Source organism: Pituophis catenifer, unplaced genomic scaffold (assembly GCF_029215685.1).
Source record: "Pituophis catenifer annectens isolate HBS135680 unplaced genomic scaffold, rPitCat1.0.hap2 SCAF_1, whole genome shotgun sequence".
Classification (NCBI taxonomy): Eukaryota; Metazoa; Chordata; class Lepidosauria; order Squamata; family Colubridae; genus Pituophis; species Pituophis catenifer.
The window spans coordinates 20,836,619-20,855,296 of record NW_027256881.1 but is presented as its reverse complement, the minus strand read 5'-3'; the positions used below and the strand labels follow the sequence as shown (position 1 = coordinate 20,855,296).

The 18,678-nt window shown below is 44.9% G+C and overlaps 1 protein-coding gene across 2 annotated transcripts; it reads right to left on the bottom strand.

Moving 5' to 3' along the window:
- Positions 1–6: 6 nt before the first annotated feature.
- Positions 7–17,857, bottom strand: NSUN5 (NOP2/Sun RNA methyltransferase 5). Of its 2 annotated transcripts, XM_070932129.1 has the most exons (10): positions 17,704–17,857; positions 15,503–15,625; positions 13,148–13,319; positions 12,478–12,586; positions 10,196–10,331; positions 9,220–9,335; positions 6,890–7,068; positions 6,206–6,410; positions 5,135–5,284; positions 7–202 (listed from the first exon to the last, which is right to left on the bottom strand). In XM_070932129.1, exons 1-10 carry the CDS (start codon positions 17,827–17,829, stop codon positions 97–99), a joined length of 1,422 nt encoding a protein of 473 aa, XP_070788230.1. In that variant the 5' UTR covers positions 17,830–17,857; the 3' UTR covers positions 7–96. The 2 variants fall into 2 exon arrangements, with proteins under 2 accessions (XP_070788230.1, XP_070788231.1); XM_070932130.1 differs by lacking the exon at positions 7–202 and having other exon boundaries at positions 5,141–5,276.
- Between the last annotated feature and the right edge of the window lie 821 nt (positions 17,858–18,678).

Genomic DNA, 18,678 nt, shown 5'->3' with positions numbered 1-18,678 from the left:
CCACACTGACAGACTAAAAAGTTGACTTTTATTTCCATCCAAGCTCTTTCTCTTGCAAACGCCACTGATAAAAGACCAGTAAGCTGCTGAAGAATTTCACTTATTTGGAAAAGCTGTTTGTTTCTTCTTTTTTCGTTTCCTGGTTGCTGGGTTGGGATTTATTTCTAATTTACTGCCAGCATCTGAAAGCAGCACTGCAGCACTATGAGCAAAACCACAAAGAACAGAAAGCTATTTCCTACATATCAAAATGCAATCATGACATAAATATCTGAAACATATGTTAAGACTTAATTCAAAGTGTGCAAAACCATCAAGCAAAATAATAAAAACTCTGGAGATAAAAGTTAGGCGTAGAGTAGAAGTAATAACATGAAGGGAGTCTGTGGCCATGCAAATTGAACTTTTATCTAGTGCAGAGATAATGTGAAATTACACCAAGGACTCTCCCATGATTGGGAAGACAAGCACATGGATTTTGGCTCCCTATTTCTAGAAATAGTATAGTAAGTATAGTATATATTAGTATAGTAAGTGGGAGGGGCAGATATGACGGCTGCAGGGGGCCATATTATGTTTCGGGAGTGCGCACTCGATGTTTATGAGCGATTGCCCACTCCGACCCCCAAAGCACTGCTCGTTTCCCGGGTTGTTCAGAGTCTCAGACCCTGGGTCTACGGCTGATGTTATGTAATGCCAGGTCAGTGGTAAATAAAGCCCCCCTCATTCATGATCTTATTTCAGAGGGGGGTGCTGACCTGGCAGGGATTACGGAGACCTGGTTAGGCCAGGAGGGAGGAGTTCCCCTTGTGGAAATGTGCCCGCCAGGTTTCCGTGCATTCCATCAGCCAAGGGCTCAGGGAAGGGGTGGGGGAGTGGCAGCAATCTTTAGAGAAAGTCTTTGCCCGAGGGAGGCCACTGTTCCTCAGATAGCCGGATGTGAGTCCCTCCTTGTGAAGTGGGGTCAGGGGATTCAGATGGGCCTACTGATTGCGTACCTGGCTCCCTGCCACGTAACAGCGGTCCTGCCTGAGCTGCTCGACATTATAGCCGGGGTGGCGGTGGAAACCCCCAGACTTATTGTTATGGGGGATTTTAACCTGCCATCTGCTGGTGAGATGTCGGAGACGGCTCGGGAGTTCATGGCTTCCATGACGGCCATGGGCCTGACCCAGGTAGTTCAAGGCCCCACCCACTTGGGGAATCACACTCTGGACTTGATTTTTATCTCTGATCAGTGGCTGAATGATCTAAGAATAGGGGATATAGACATCAAGCCCTTGTCATGGTCTGATCATTCTCTCCTTCACATGGACTTTCAAGTCACTTCCACCCACCGCAGGGAGACGGAACCAACCAAATGGTTCCGTCCCAGGCGCCTGATGGACCCCGAAAGGTTCCTGATGGAGCTTGGGCCATTTCCTGAGACTCTGGCTCACGACTCGACTGAGGACCTGGTGGTCGCCTGGGACAGGGCGGCTACTGGGGCCTTGGACCGCGTCGTGCCTTTGCGGCCTCTGACCCGATGCCGATCTCGTCTAGCTCCTTGGTTTTCCGAGGAGCTGAGAGAGATGAAGCGTCGGAAAAGACGCCTGGAGAGTGATTGGAGGACAAGCCGATCTGAATCTGACCGAACACAGGTGAGATCTTATATTAAGATCTACCTAGTGGCGATAAGAGCGGCGAAGTCTAGCTACTTCTCCGCTCTTATTGCATCTGCAGAGAACCGCCCAGCTGCGCTGTTTAGGGTGACCCGCTCCCTACTTCAGGTGGGGGTACGGGAAGATCCCTTAAAGGGTCGAGCTGAGGATTTTGTACAATTCCTGCATGATAAAGTCGCTCAGATTCGGGAAGGCCTGGACTCCGATTGGGTAGATCCAGGGGAGGAGATGGGGGCAGGTCTTGAGAGCGTTATCTGGGAAGAGTTTGACTCTGTGGCTCCTGAGGACGTGGACAGGATTCTGGGCAAGCTTAACGCTGCCACATGTTTATTGGACCCGTGTCCCTCCTGGTTGGTACTGGCCTCCCGGGAGGTTACACGAGGCTGGCTCCAGGGGATTATAAATGCTTCTCTGAGTGAGGGTGTCTTTCCCGCCGCCTTGAAAGAGGCGGTTGTGAAGCCCCTCCTCAAGAAGCCTTCCCTGGACCCGGCTATATTATCAAATTATCGTCCAGTCTCCAATCTTCGCTTTGTTGCGAAGGTTGTTGAGAGTGTGGTGGCGCGACAACTACCCCGATACCTGGATGAAGTTGTCTATCTGGATCCGTTCCAGTCGGGTTTCAGGTCACGATACAGCACAGAAACGGCATTGGTCGCATTGGTGGATGATCTCTGGAGGGCTCGGGACAGAGGTTGCTCCTCTATCCTGGTCCTATTAGATCTCTCAGCGGCTTTTGATACCATCGACCATGGTATATTACTGCACCGGCTGGAGGGGTTAGGAATAGGGGGCACTGTTCTTCGGTGGTTCTCCTCCTTCCTCTCTGACCGTTCGCAGTTTGTGTTGGCAGGGGGGCAGAGGTCGACCTCGAGGCACCTTATTTGTGGGGTGCCGCAAGGGTCAGTCCTCTCACCCCTTCTGTTCAACATTTATGTAAAACCGCTAGGTGAGATCATCCGTGGTTTTGGGGTGAGTGTTCATCAGTATGCTGATGACACACAGCTATACATCTCCACCCCAGACCACCCCAATGATGCCCTTGCTGTGATGTCCCGTTGCCTGGAGGCCGTGCGGATTTGGATGGGGAGAAACAAGCTCAGACTCAACCCCTCCAAGACCGAGTGGCTGTGGCTTCCGGCGTCCCGGTATAGTCAGCTGGTACCATCACTGACAATAGGGGATGAGATCTTGCTCCCCACAGAGAGGGCCCGCAACTTGGGTGTCCTCCTGGATTCACGGTTATCTTTAGAAGATCATTTGACGGCTGTGGCCAGGGGTGCCTTTTATCAGGTTCGCCTGATCCGCCAGTTGCGTCCCTTTCTGGATTGGGACGCCTTGCGCACGGTCACTCATGCCCTAGTTACCTCCCGTATGGACTACTGTAATGCTCTCTACATGGGGCTCCCCTTGAAAAGCACCCGGAGGCTCCAACTGGTCCAGAACGTAGCCGCGCGGGTGATTATGGGCGCAGCTCATTACGCCCATGTAACACCTCTCCTACGCGAGCTGCACTGGCTCCCGGTGGTCTTCCGGGTGCGATTCAAGGTGTTAGTTATCACCTTTAAAGCGCTCCATGGCTTAGGACCTGGGTACCTACGAGACCGTCTTTTGCCACCAATAGCCTCCCACCGACCAGTTCGTTCTCACAGGGACTACTCAGGGTACCGTCAGTCAAATTATGTCGACTGGCGACTCCCAGGGGGAGGGCCTTCTCTGTGGGGGCTCCAACCCTTTGGAATGAACTGCCCCCGGAGATACGGAATATCCCTAATCTCCGTGCTTTCCGCCGTGCCCTCAAGACCCTGATGTTCCAACAGGCAGGGCTAAACATACAAACATGCAAATGATTTTTTAAATGTTATCTAATTCTGGGTTTTATTTAATTGACCAAACTAAGTAACAATTTTAATTAGCAATTTTATGATGTTTGTGTGTCTATATTTTTCTTGACTGTACACCGCCTTGAGTCCTACGGGAGAAAGGCGGTATAGAAATATAATAAATAAATAAATAAATAAATAAATAAAATCTGTTTCCAGCCTGTAACATTTGACAGTCTTGTATTATATGGAAATTACTGTTTCTTCCTAACAAGATGCGCTTTTGACAGAATCACCTCTGCACCTGAAAAAAACTCAGTTTCTATGTATGCTGTGCCTATTGTCTGATTCAAGACTGATCCATTCAAGATTGGCACAAGGCTGTAGTACGAGCCTGTAGTACAGTGGACTAAAGCACTGTTATTAACATCTGCTGCTTGCAATTACTGCAAGTTCAAATCTCACCAGGCTCAAGGTTGACTCAGCCTTCCATCCTTTCTAAGGTAGGTAAAATGAGAACCCAGATTGTGGGGGCAATGAGCTGACTTTGTATAAATATACAAAAGTATGAAGGCTATTGCTTAATGCATTGTAAGCCGCCCTGAGTCTCCGGAGAAAGGCGGTATATAAATTAAAGCAAAAGGGGAAAAAAAGGCTTATTGGGCCCCACAATGCAAGTTTGTAAACAGATAAATTGAAGCTTATCTCAATTGTGAAAAGTAGGATCCCGGTGCCAGGGTTGAGGGCAGGGAGCCACAAATTTCATAGGTTTGGCTTCCAGAATCATTTAAGACTTTCTGAAAGGTGGGAATCATGCCTTTTTGTTAATAACACAGAAATATAGAGCACAGAGAACATATATAGCCGTGATGGCGAACCTATGGCACTCGTGTCAGAGATGACACGCAGAGCCCTCTGTGTGGGCACGTGTGCCATTGCCAGCTGCTCTGGTTTCCAGCGCGCACATGGCCAGCTGGTCTTCGTGGGCGCCGGAAAACCACTCAAAAATGGCCAAAATCCAGGCTGTTTTCAGGCCGTTTTTTGGGCCAAAACAGGCATGCACACACCAGCCAGCTGGTCTTCAGATTTCCAGCACACACATGCACCCGGCCAGCTGGTCTTGCACGCACATACACACACATTCCAGTTTGGGCACTTGGTGCTGAAAAGGTTCACCATCACTGATAAAAAAAAATATTTATGCTATACAGCACACAGGTAATCCTTAACGTACAACCACAATTGAGCCCAACATTTCGGTTGCTAAGCAAGACAATTGGTAAGTGAGTTGTGCCTGATTTTGCGACTTTTGCCACAGTTGTAAAACAAATGACAACAATTATTAAGTGAATCATGCAGTTGCTAAGTGAACCTGGCTCCCCCCCATTGACTTTGCTTGTTGGAAGCCAGCTGAGTAGATTACAAATGGTGACCCCCCCAGGACAGTGCAACTGTCATAAATACACGCCAGTTGCCAAGCACCCAAATTTTGATCACATGACCATGGGGATGCTGCAATAGAGTTGTTAAGTGTGAAAACTGATCCTAAATCGCTTTTTTTCCATGCTGTTGTTAACTTCTAACGGTCACTAAACCAATAGTTGTAAGTCAAGGACTACCTGTATAGGACACACACAGAGAACATTCTTTCACCTTGCTGCACACGCTTTGTGCTTCCTTTCCAACACTGCTACAAAGAATCCATTAGTCAGTGTTTCTTCTGGCGATGCTCGGAGAAAACACTTGGCTTCAGGAAAAACAGGTAAGCCACGAGGGGTCCAGGATGGCAGGACTTCTACCAATCTCCAAGGAAGAAAAGCAGAGAAGTGCTTTCAGAAATCAGTGCTCCCCGGTTCTTTCTACACTGCTGCCTTACTATCTTGCAGTCGAACTCGGGCTGCAAATTTCCATCTTTCAAAATCGTTTAATCAGCAGCATCTAACACCCTGGCTGATCTCCAAAAGCTAAGCAGGGTCAGACTTTGTTATTACCAGGAAATACCAGGTAGCCTCTAGACTGGGAAATCAAACAAACGTCCTAGAAAATGGCCATAGCAAACCACTGCTATGCTGCTGCCAAGGAATCGACATGGAATATCCCCGAAGTTGCCAAGAATTGTGTTTAACTAAGAAGCTTTAGTTCTTAATCACTATGAAACTAAAAAAACGTTGTTCCTGTCCCCAATGGCTCCAACCCTAAAATAGAAGAGAAAGAGATTGCTGCTTTCAAATATATTTGTCATGAACTGCCAACAAGATGAAAGCACTGGAGAGATCCAGTTATTATGTTGATTATGTTTGGGAACCTGAGAGAAATGTAGATCTACACTCCAGGAGGGCATCAAGTATGAAGAGGATGAGCTATATTGATTTCCAAGAGACTTGTGGCTTTATACAGTCCTTTCCATCGGCAATCCTTAAATAGCAAGGAAGACGTCTATGGAGATTCTCGGTCATCCAGGTCATGGTTGTCCCAAAGGAGCTTTTTTCAAGAGGCAACTGGACTTTCTGGTTTTCCTTTGAAGACGTTTCGCTTCTCATCCAAGAAGCAGAGCTGAAGAAGCTTCTTGGATGAGAAGCGAAACGTCTTCAAAGAAAAACAAGGAAGTCCAGTTGCCTCTTGAAAAAGCACCTTTGGGACTAGCGAGGAAGAACCGTCCCACTTTGCAGCCCAAACTCTACCAGCTGCAGGAAGGCAGACCCTGCTTTATCCACCTTCTTATACCTGAAGGCGCTTCCCTCCTGCTCCAACACATCCTGCACCACATCTTCATTCTCTTCTTTGTGCACCGAGCATGTGGAATAAACCAGCCGCTGAAGGGCAGGGAACTGCAATGCGTGTGCCAGCATTTTTCGCTGGAACCCAGCAAGTGCCTGTAGTCGCATAGGCGGGGAGGTGCTTTCCTCCTCTGCCAGGCGGTTGACCATACCTGCAACAGAAAGACATCACACGCATCATTAGCTGTTGAAATCTGGCTGCCAGGGAGGCAGCACACTGGCATATATTGGGCTCTTAGTCTTGATACATACCTAAAGGCACCTGTCTTTACTTAGCTGGAGAGATAGAAATTTGGCTCTGGAACCCTAGCATTCTATTTTTAAATTTTACTATGTATACAAACCCAAATCAGCTCTGTTCTATCACACTTAATCTGGAAAAATCACCATTATATCTGAGAGACAAATGATAAATGGCCCTCTTCCTAAAAACCATTTCCAACTGTTCTAATTAGCTGTCAACTTCCTATCTTGGATAAAAAGGCACAATGCATGGCTTTCAGGATACTCTTGACTGTTCCAATTCCAGGCTGCAGAGAAAATATACCTTGATGGTCTCTCATCCATTTCCCAATAAACTTGTATTTAATGTTAAATCCAAGCTGGAAATCCACCTCCACCCTTTATTCACCTGAGCCGCTGCATGAAGGATCCAGGAGAATGTATCTCACTTTGCTGTACTTGGAGTCAGTGGGATCTGTTGCTAAGAAGTCTTGGTGTGCCAGCTGATGGCAGGTGACCCCTGCCCGTACCAACATAGTGCTCATGGTGGCCAGCCGCTTGGCATCGAGATCAAAGGCAAAGATCTGCCTGCATTTCAAGAGACAGAAAGGAAGTTTTGAGTGGCCATGGACACATCAGATATCTCCACGGTGAAAAACAATAACTTCGCCACAAGCAGCTCTTCCTCTCCAAGGTTTATCCAAAGCTTAGTCATCTACAGGATCTATTTTCTCTAACCTGGCTTCTTGGAATTTTTGCTTTCTAATTGGAAGAATCAAATGAGATCTATCTCATCCTGAGATCTACAAAGACTGGAAGCTTATTACTTCAAAGTTCATCCCTCTGTCTGGAGGGTGTCCAGGGGTTATATTACAAAAGGTAATAGTAGTTTTGCAGCTAATAGTTACTTTTGTCATTAAACTGCTGAAAATACTCAACTGGGTTCACACAGAGTATTAATCCACAATATGCAACGACCGCATTCGTGCAACATACTAAGCCAATTAAAAACAAAATTCATATTACATTTTAGAATGATTTGTGTGAATCCAACTATAGTCACGTTCCTCTTGAATACAAAAGTAAACTTTCTAGAAATGTTGAGGCCATGGTAAAAAAAATTTAAGATGTTAAATTTAAACAACAGAAACTTTCTTAGCAAACCCAGACTTGTCTTTTTTTAAAAAAATTATTTATTTATTTATTTATTTATTTATTTATTTATTTATTTATTTATTTATTTATTTAATTTTAATTTGATTTATATGCCGCCCTTCTCCGGAGACAATGCGTTAAGCAATAGCCTTCATACTTTTGTATATTTATACAAAGTCAGCTTATTGCCCCCACAAACTGGGTCTTCATTTCACCTACCTTAGAAAGGATGGAAGGCTGAGTCAACCTTGAGCCTTGGAGAGATTCGAACCAGCAGTAATTGCAGGCAGCTGTGTTAATAACAGGGTGCTTAGACCACTGTACTATCAAGGCTCTTAATGCTCTTAATGTGTCATTTATAAACAAGTAAAATGTTATGTGTTATTTGGTACATTTTTAAAACCTCTAGCAAAATCCAGTGATTTTCTCAAGATGAGCACAAATGTATGAATATTACAAAACAAGCGTTTCATCAAGTACGAGGTAGGTAAAACAGATGATTTTTTTTGTTTAAGAATTTCTTGGAGGGAGACTGTTTTGCATAACTATGATTATTTACATGAATTAAACTGTGATCATAGTCTATACTAAGCAAACAACTGCAAATTGTGGAGCGACTTATTTAGCCAAGCACAGTTATCTCAGGGTTTCTCACCAAAATCCAAAAAAATAAATTGCAAATGGAAATTGCAAATTTGGGAGTAAACAAAAAATACTGTAATATTTATGACAGCGTGCCATACATTCTAAAAAAATCACTAGCATATTTAGGTAATAATTTAAATTTCAACATAACTGAAAATAGTTGAATATTATTCAGAGAATATAGAGAACTACTATTTTTCCAGTAGCTGAAATTACTTTATCTTAAATGTAAACATCTAAATGATATATTTGGAGTAAATTAAACTTTGCTTTGGAAAATTCCCATTATTCCAAAAGAAAGCATGGAAGGAAAAAGGTTGCAGAACCGAGAGCTGCTGGAAGAAGAAAGCAGATCCTAAGCAGCTAAGAAATGTAGAAAAGAGCTTCGAAATTGTCCTTTCTCATACCAGTCAACCACAAGTGTTTCTTTTGTAAAAAAAAAAATCAACCTGCAACTGGGATGAAATTTAGGTAACTATAGCAAGGAGATCTGCAAAAGGAATATATTGTCGGGGGTGAGGTGGGGGGGGTTATTTGAAGCTGCAAAAATTCTTCACCTCTGCTTCCGGAAAGAGGAAATGAAGGAGACTGCCTGGAGCAAAAGAATTGTAAGGAAGATGGAGAGACAGATACATAATGTTAAGCAGTACCAGAGGGAGTAACCTTCAATTCACCAATCAGATTTGCAACATTGACCAGATGAGAGGTGAAAATTGGAGGGGGGGGGGGCTTGCTAATACCATGCAAACCTAGAGAACAGATGCTCCCAAAATCTATTCCAGATCTTTCTGGGAGCCTAATGCAAATGCTACTTTGGCTACATTATCCTTATCACCCAGATCTTTGTAGAAATTACTGTTGTGCTGTGAATTGCCACAGAGGAGTCTGTAGCCTAAAACATTTCCATAAATAAATGGTATTGCCCTTAATTTTCCTTACCCTTTGTTCTTCATGATGGCAGCCAGCTGGCTGGTTTTGTTGCCAGGAGCAGCACAGGCATCAATCACCTGGGACCCTGGAGTGGGGTTCAGGACAAAGGCAGGGAGGCAGCTGGCCTAGGGTTAAAATACACGCACCTGAGATAAATGCACCTAATCCACATATGGCAGGCCCATCACCCACTTTCCATATTCCCCAGACTCAATAGCAGCTTCTCAAATATATTGTCAAGAAACATTTAACGCCCGCAGCATTCATGCTTATAGATTCTTTTTTAAAAAAATCTCTGTCTCTCTTTTTGGCAAGTAAACAGCTTATTAAAGCTAAGGTGATATTTCTGTATTTCACCTGGAGAATTTATCACAAAAGGAAAAGTTATCGCAAGATAGCAATAGCACTTGGACCTATATACCGCTCAACAGTGCTTTTACAGCCCTCTCTAAGCGGTTTACAGAGTCAGCCTATTGCCCCCAACAATCTGGGTCCTCATTTTACCCAATTCGGAAGGATGGAAGGCTCAGTCAACCTTGAGCCTGGTGAGATTCAAACTGCCAAGGTAAAATAGGAACCACTTCAAAACTGTAGTATAAAGCCTGAAACCAGCCAGAAGCTGCACTTGGAAAGAAGAGGGAGCCCATCAAAGAGTCTGACTGTGTTGGACAACATCATCAAGGCAGGTCAGCTGCAGTGGTGAAATCCAATTTTTTTTACTACCGGTTCTGTGGGCATGGCTTGGTGGGCGTGGCAGGGGAAGGATACTGCAAAATCCCCATTCCCTCCCCACTCTGGGACCAGCCAGAGGTGGTATTTGCCGGTTCTCCGAACTGCTCAAAATGTCCGCTACTGGTTCTCCAGAACCTGTCAGAACCTGCTGGATTTCACCCCTGATCAGCTAAGCAGATCCACCAGCTCTTCCCTCTGGTCCAGGTGGAGAAGTCCTCGGGCCACTATCCCAGCCTATCCCAGCCTCACTCACCTTGTCCTGGAGAATGATGTGCCCAGCTTGATAGAGTTGATTCTCATGAAGGTCTGTCTGAGGAGGGAAGATCAGCAGGTCAGGAAGATGGAGGTCCAGCAGAAATTTCTTCCTGGATAAGATCGCTTCCTCCATGCTGAAAATGATAATAATAAAGATGGAAAGCTGTTGCTTCTTCCCCAAGCTAAAAAAAAACTCCAAACCTGACTCTGCACCAGATATGCAGAGCCAGAAAGCAGAGCTCTCTGAATGCAAGCAGCATGACACAAGTAAGCCTGTCCATCAATGAAGAAAGTGTCTGTAAGGTAAGTGTGGATGTCAGGGTTCCAAGTAACACCCCCAACTAAAGAAGACTCCGAGGCTTGCAGTTCCTCAAAGTTCCATTTTATTAGAGATGTCATATTGGCACATCTGGGAAAACCCGAATCTGAAAGCTTCCAGTTTTTCCCCACCCAAAGTAAAGTCCAAGTCCCTGCCCCAGCACCCACGTGTCCATCACATGGTCCAATCAAAGCACCGTCCCAACTGGAGATGCCTCCCAGCCACACCCCTCCAGGTGCAGGGCAAGCTGTCCTTGACTCTCTGAGAAAGGAATGTTATTATGACTATATATCCTCCCTGCTCCATACAATCCCCCCTCCCAGTTTCCCACAGCAGTAAATGTGGCAGGCCTGAAGGCCCAATATAAAAGAGGGCTTCCAGGCCTGACAATGGAGAGATTTCAAGGGCCTCTTGCTCTGCAGCAAGTAAGCAGGATCAGAAATAAAAGAGCCAGCAAAAATTGTTTCAAGAAACGGCTTATGGGAGGGGGCAGAGAGACTTGGACAAATTGATGCAGAATTACAAGCACAAATGTACCTAGTCTACTTTTGTACTATGAGGATGAAACTATCTCCCCCCCCCCAGACCCCAAATCTTTCTTCCTCTTTCAATCTGGGAGTAAGGGTGCCAACTGCAGCATCTTATGTTACCCTTACTGGAGTAAACTCAGCTTAACTATAGCTAGTGATCACAAGCTACTTTTAAAACCAACATAAGTCTCCTTGTCCCAAAGGTGCTTTTTCAAGAGACCAGTGGACTTTCTTGTTTTTCTTTGAAGACGTTTCGCTACTCATCCAAGAAGCTTCTTCAGCTCTTGGATGTTTTGCTTCTGATCCGGCCCTTGAAGAAAAAGCACCTTTGGGACAACTATGACCTGGATGACTGACAATCTGCATAGACAGTAAGTCTCCTTCAAGCCAGGTTTGCCTCAGTTACTACACAGGCATGTCTATGTTGTCTCCTTGCCAATGGTCTGACGGTGATGTGCTACTGCCTACTTTTGGGTTGTTTCTCAAAATCCCTCTAGTCCAGGGGTGTCAAACTGGATTTCTTCGAGGGCCAGATCAGCATTGTAGGTCTCCTCTGCGGGCTGACCGGGGAGGTGGGGAGATGGGACAGACACCTCCTGCAGCACCTTGGCAGTCAAAATGGGGCCCGGGTGACACACGCCCCCCCCCCCACATCCCATTTTGGCCGACAGAGTGCTGCAGGAGGCCGTCCAGGCCAAAAAACAAGGCGTAGGGGAGCCACATGCAGCTCTCCACGCCAGAGGTGGGTTTCAGCAGGTTCTGACCAGTTCTGGAGAACCGGTAGTGGAAACTTTGAGTAGTTCGGAGAACCGGTACTAAAAATTCTGACTGGCCCCTCGCCCATCTATTCTCTGCCTCCCAAGTCCCAGCTGATTGGGAAGAAATGGGGATTTTGCAGTATCCTTCCCCTGGAGTGGGGTGGGAATGGAGATTTTACAGAATCCTTCCCCTGGAGTGGGAAGGGAATGGAGATTTTACAGTATCCTTCCTATGACATGCCCACCAAGCCATGCCACACCCCCAAGCCACACCCACAGAACCGGTAGTAAAAAATTTAGAAACCCACCACTGCTCCACGCCCCATTTTGGCTGCCAGAAGCACCACAGGACTGTCCTTTGCTATTTCCAGGCCGTCTCTGCGGTCCAGATCTGGCCCATGGGCCTTGAGTCTAACACACCTGCTCTAGCCTAAAGTTCTCACATTTCCTGGTTGTGTGTCTCATCCATTGTAACCAGGCTGGACTCTACTTAGGGTTTTTTTTTTTTTTTTAGGATAAACTGCAGATATGCCAGAATGAAAATGGATGCTTTCAGTCTCTTCCTTGTGGCTGCACAGGAGAGGAGGAACAGTGAGCAATTGTGGATTCCCAAAAAGTTTGCAACACTACAGTCTGGAGACAGAGAGCCTGCCTGTTCCTGAGATATACTAACCGGGTTGCTTTGCCCTGGTAAGAGTAGCCCTGGCGTTTGAAGTAATCAACGACATCATCCACACATGTCTTCAATAAATTCACTCGGACATAGCGTGGTATCTGAAGTGCTGGGGGAAAAAAGAGACAGGGATCTTCTGAAATCAAGTTCCCGGGTTTTCCATAACATGTAACTGCTTTGTCCCTTTGTATTCATTTTGACCCGGCAAGAACAACATCTCACAAAGCCAGAATAGAGATTGTAGCGGCATTGCCCTCATTCACACATTATACTTAATTTGTTTCATCATGGCCTGAGTAAGCTCCAGTTCTCAGAGTTCAGTCAGCACAGTAACTCATATATCGTATTTTATGAACCATAATGGCTGGTTCACACAACACATGAAGCCAAACCAAATACATTTCATGATGATTTAACATAATATGCAAATCCAACTTTGGCTGGCTGACTAGCTGTCAGTTAGTTGCAGACACATAGCATTAAAGTTGCAGACACATAGCATTAAAGCCTTCCCAACTGCTGCCAACAGACACATTTGGCCAAACACTTTAGACAGGCTTTCCAAAAGCTGCAAAGTTTTTATTCCTATTTTTTCAGTTGCAGCTGATGTAACACTGCCGTCTATTTAAACTCGACCCTCTGACCTCTTCCAAAAACTCCAAGCATCTACCTTTGTCAGAGTCTCCAGCTGGTGGCAGAAGATCTTCATTGCGGCTCACTTTTTTCTGGACCTTCAAGCGGGCAAGCTCAGCCTGGAGACGCGCATGATGCTTCAATACCAGGGCCTTCCCACGTCCTCCACCATGGAGCCCCTTGCCAATGAGTAAGTCATATACTAACACCTAAGAAAGGAGAGGAGCAGGAGAAAACAGCTTGGATCTGAGCCTAAGAGTGGAACATCTGGCTCTACATCCAGCTGGACTGGATTGAGGAGATATCAGCTGTAGAGTATCCAGGAAAGCTTTTTAAGAAGCCGCATAGGCCACACCTGGATAGCATCAGCAAAGAAATAAGAGCACGTCTTCAGTAAGACATGTCAGTAAGACAGAATGAAAGAAGGCATTGAAAAGGCACATCTAATATAGTTTGAGTCATGGATATACCGTATTTTTTGGAGTATAAGACGCACCTACCTTTTTGGGTGAGGAAAAGAAGAAAAAGGAATCTCCCTCTGCTCTGAGCAATTTTGCTTCGTTGCAGCAAACAGCAAACAGCCTGCTTTACTTTCATTTTCTTGTGCTTGATTAGCACAAGGGGGAAAAAAATCTGCACCAGCAATTTACCTCTTTGCAGCAAGCAGCAGAGCCCTGCGCAAAACAGCTGAGAGCAAATCAGCTGAGAGTCGGAAGGCCGATGGAATCAACTTGTGCTAATTAGGCTGTGCTGAAGCTGAAAGCTGTTTTTTCTTGCTGTTTGCTTGCAAGGAGGTAACTGCTGCAAGGCAGAGGCCAAAGGGTGGGGTCCAGTGGGGGGGGGGGGCTACATTCGGTGTATAAGACGCACCTAAATTTTCACCCCCTTTTGGGGGGGGGGGAAAGGTGCATCTTATACTCCGAAAAATACGGTATTTACTTGTCATAGTTAAATGTATTTTTTCTCCACAAGCTCAAGATGTATTATACGGGCATTTATCTTGAATATAATGATTGAATTATCTATATTCTCAAATTGCAAGCTGAGCTGAGAAAGAAAGATGCGTCCAATGGCTTTCTATGGCTGAGGGAGGACCCGAAGTTGAGTGTCTTCAATCCTAATCCAACACTTTTTACCACTATACTGCACTGATTATTCTACCCATTGCAATGATCTCCTAGTAATATGAACAACACATTTACTAATCAATGTGTGTTATAGGAATCCCTACAAATTCCTGAAAAATGCTTGGGTGAAGAAAAAAAGAATACAGAATAGAATGCAGAATAATAAGAGTTGGAAGGGATCTTGAAGGTCTTTTTTTCTGACCCCCTGCTCAAACAGGAGACCCTATACCCTTGATGGCGAACCTATGGCATGCGTGCCCAAAGTGGCATGCCAAGCCATGTCGCCCGGCATGTGCGGCCTTGCCTGTTTGTCTTCCGGGTTTCTGGCACACACGCACGCGCAATGATCAGCTGTCCTTCGCATGCGTGGCAGTGGCAAAAACCAATGTGCACATTCACGCCGGCCAGCTGATCATTGGGCGTGCATGTGCACTAGGACTCGGAAGTTCAGCTTTTCCAGAGCGTGCGTGCATGGCATTTCCATGCCTTATACCAGTGATGACGAACCTTTTCAGCACTGAGTGCCTAAACTGGAATACACATGCATGTGTGTGTGCCGGAAACCCGAAGACCTGCTGGCCAGTGCACGTGTGTGCCAGCCAGCTGGTCTTCGGGTTTCCAGGGCCAGCTGGTCTTCACGCGCACGGGAGCACCAGAAAGCCGAAGACCAGCTGGCCGGCATGTGCATGCCTGTTTTTGGCCATTTTTCGGGCTGTTTTCAGGCTGTTTTCAGGCCATTTTTCCAGCATTCCTGCGAAGACCAGTTGGAAACCAGAACAGCAGCTTGCGACGGCACATGTGCCCACAGAGAGGGTTCTGTGTGCCACCTCTGGCACGTGTTCCATAGGTTCGCCATCACGGCCCTATACCATTCCAGACAAATGGTCTAATTTCTTTTTAAAAATGTATAGTGTACTTAAAACTTCTAAAGGCAAGAGAGAACAGCGAAAGAGGAAAAAATGAATAGCTGACATTACATGCTTTTTCTACATTCCACCCCATTCATATTGTGAGACCTTCCCTTCTCTCATTGTTCCACTCTCCATTTCCAAAGACCTTATCAGGTACCAGAAAAGGGGCCTGCTGTTGCAGATTCCCCCAAATCTGTCCACATGAGCTGAAGTCATCTACAAGCCAACAATTGTGCATTTCCAAGCATAATGATCCATGCAGTTACCAAATGCAACACAACTCCAGGTAAGGAGTTGTAGATTGTATGAAAAATGGCTTCAACCTTCTCATCAGGAATGATCACACCTGTTCACCTTGGCCAGATGTGGCTGCAGCTTTTTTTCAGCACGGAACAAACCAGCAGCATCTATGATGGAATCCAGTACAGAAGAATAGCGACGTGTTTCTGAAACAAGGGCATAGAGCAGCCGGGTATTCTGCAAAAGGAAAGAATGTTGTTGATGGAATCAGAAACATTGATAACGATACTAAGCAAACAATGCCAACAAATCTGGAAGACCATACAGTGGAAAACATATTGGAAGAGGTCAGTTTATCTACCAAAACCAAAAAAGGAGACTTAACAGTTTGTGGAAACTATCACACAGTATCCTTAGTTTCACATGCTAACAAAATAAACTGTAAAACTATGGAATGTTCTTAGCAAAATGGGAATCCCAAAACATTTGGAAAGCCACAGTTCGATGGAACATAGCAGAAAAGACTGAGTCTTTTCCAGGTCAGCAAAGGAGTGAGATGAGATTATATACTCTCTCCTTATTTATTCATTCTATATGCTAAAGCATATATAGAGGGAGCAAGTGTGGTTTTAAAATTGGAAGAAAAAATATCAATGACTTGCACTATGCTGATAATACTACTCTGATATCTGACAATGCAAATGGTCTGCAATCTCTTCTAAGGAAAGTCAGTGAAAGTGTAAAAAACTGGATTAACACTATTTATTTAATGTTTCACATTTCTGAACCACCCGTCTCCCTCAAAGATTAATATAAAGAAGATGAGGACAATTAAATATAAAGAAGACAAAACTCAAGTCAATAGGTACAGCAACCAGACCTAGAGTTGGCAACCGAGATACTGAAGTGATAGATAGTTTTGCTTTTTAGGATCAATCAATAGTAAAGGAACAAGCCAGTCAAGAAATGAAGCACAGACTAGCGCTTGGTACAGCAGCCATGAAGACCTTAAAAAGATATTCAGGTGCTGTGATTTGTCAAAATCTAGAAAGATCAGAATGTGCAAGTGAAAGCTGAACTTTGAAAAAACAGGACAGAAAGAGTATTGACACTTTCGAATGTTGGTGCTGGACAAAATTCTGGAGAATACCATGGATAGCCAGGAAAAACAAAATCAAAGCATCATTGAACAAATCAACCCAGAATTCTCACCTGAGGTACAATAACCAGGCTCAAAATATATTTTGGACACAATATGCTAAGCCTTTTCTGAGAAGCAGCAGCCTATTAGATACAAATTATACACTCAATTATAGTACTGATGTGTACACAATTAGAAGACCCAGAAAGGCCAGATTGGATAATCTATCTGGCTCTTCAGAGTCCCTATTAACTGGCATATATTTCATCACATGAAATTATGGATGCAGATTTCTTTTAAAACAAGAGCTCAATTTGTGCAATGTTTTTAATCAAAAAGAAGCTACCGTACTTCAGCCTGCAAGTACTATGCGTAGTAAATATTTTATTCAGAGTATTGTGCAAATTTAGGAAAACGGATTAATTCCATAAACTATGGTTGAGTTAACTAGGGTATGGCAAATGTGTTGTTTGTCAAAACACAACAGGATCTGATCTTTTCTGTACTAAGATTAAACAAGGCTGGAGTGGTTTACATCTGGGATGGGAGACTACCAAGGAATTCCAGGTTTGTAGATGATGCAGAGAAGTTGAAAATATCCTGGAAGAGTTCAGCGCAAGCTACCATCTGTACTGTGCCAAGAAACTGCATAACATTACCAAGTGCCGAGTTCAATTCGAGGACATTGTTAATCTACGATAAGCATATTACTGTATATCCAACGCGTTTTGGTATCCTCTCTCCTCGTTTTGAGCATTTAAAAAAATTGTTTTTAAATTACACCCAAAATATTCATTGAACTCCTTTCAAAAAAAAAAAATTCCTAAAAAAAAATTCCTGACAGTTAGAACAATTAATCAGTGGAACAACTCGCCTCCAGAGGCTGTGAATGCTCCAACACTGGAAGTTTTAAAGAAGAGATTAGATAACGATTTGTCTAAAGTGGTGTAAGGTTTCCTGCCTAAGCAGGGGGTTGAACTAGAAGACCTCCAAGGTCCCTTCCAACTCTGTTATTCTATTCTAAAACACAGGTACACACGAAGGTAACTGGCGTCCCGCGGTGTCTGTAGCTAGCAATAAAAAGATAGCCTGTCCTCACACGTGGAGGGTCTATTCTCCCCTCCACCCCAATTATTTTTTTAACTCTTAAATTGTGCAAAGACCGTCAACTTGCCGGGAAGTGACTGCCATAGACGAGAGTCTTAAGGGAACCTTCGCGACGCTCCAGTTTTGCCAGGATAGAAGCAGCGACACCATAGAGACCAAACGCCGCGCCGCTTCCCTGCCTGCGCTGCCTCATCGTGCTCGGGTTCTTTGGATCAGGACTCTGGCAGCCTCCGGCGCGCACGCGTTCAGCAAGGAAATGAACTGCGCGTGCGCAAAGCAAGGGGAGGTTTTCGTAGAGCTATACTACCGTACGTAAAAACTACCGTAGTACGTAAAAAAAACAAGGGTAAGCTGCCGAGTTTGGAAACCCCCGATGTAAGGCTACCAGGACTGGTTACAAGAATCAAGCCCATAGATGGCACTAAGGACTTAGCGCAGGGATGGGCAACTGTGGCCCTTTTACAACCTGTGGACTTCAGCTCCCAGAATTCCTGAGACAGCTTGGCTGTCTCAGGAATTCTGGGAATTGAAGTCCACAGGTTGTAAAAGGGCCACAGTTGCCCACCCCTGACTTAGCGTGTTTTCTTTTCTATATGCCTTGATTCCCATCTAGTGGCCATCGGATATTTGCAACTCAGACCTGGTCCCCCTCAGTGGGAATAATGCAGCCATAAACATCACTGAAGATGTTACCTAGTTTGGGGAATGAAACGTCTGTAAGAAAACAAGCAAGATCAGAGAGAACCAAGGACCCCTCATTTCAACCGAGAAATACAAGTATTTATCGAAATATCAAGAGTGCTGGGCTGCAATACCTTGACTGAATTCACAACTTATAATGGGAAGATATGTTCAGACAATATTGCTACTCTGCCTTACCCCAGAGCCAGGATGATGGAACAGGAGTGGGAGTCAGAGTTGAGGGTGTGGGGTGAGTCATCAGGTCCAAATCCACCTTCAGACAAGAAAATTGCCTGGAAAACTGACTAGTTCCTCCCTCTTGCATACAAAGTTGTGTGAGAAAATAGGCCAGGTTTAAATA

What these genes read in the sequence shown, in the direction of transcription:
- NSUN5 (XM_070932129.1), bottom strand. Translation starts at nt 17,829, where the DNA reads ATGAGGCAGCGCAGGCAGGGAAGCGGCGCGGCGTTTGGTCTCTATGGT. An exon ending in TACCAGGGCAAAGCAACCCG is followed by an intron (nt 10,332 to 12,477) that starts GTTAGTATATCT and finishes TATCATTTTCAG; the next exon opens with CATGGAGGAAGCGATCTTAT. An exon ending in CACAAAGCGTGTGCAGCAAG is followed by an intron (nt 203 to 5,134) that starts GTGAAAGAATGT and finishes TTTTGCTCATAG; the next exon opens with TGCTGCAGTGCTGCTTTCAG.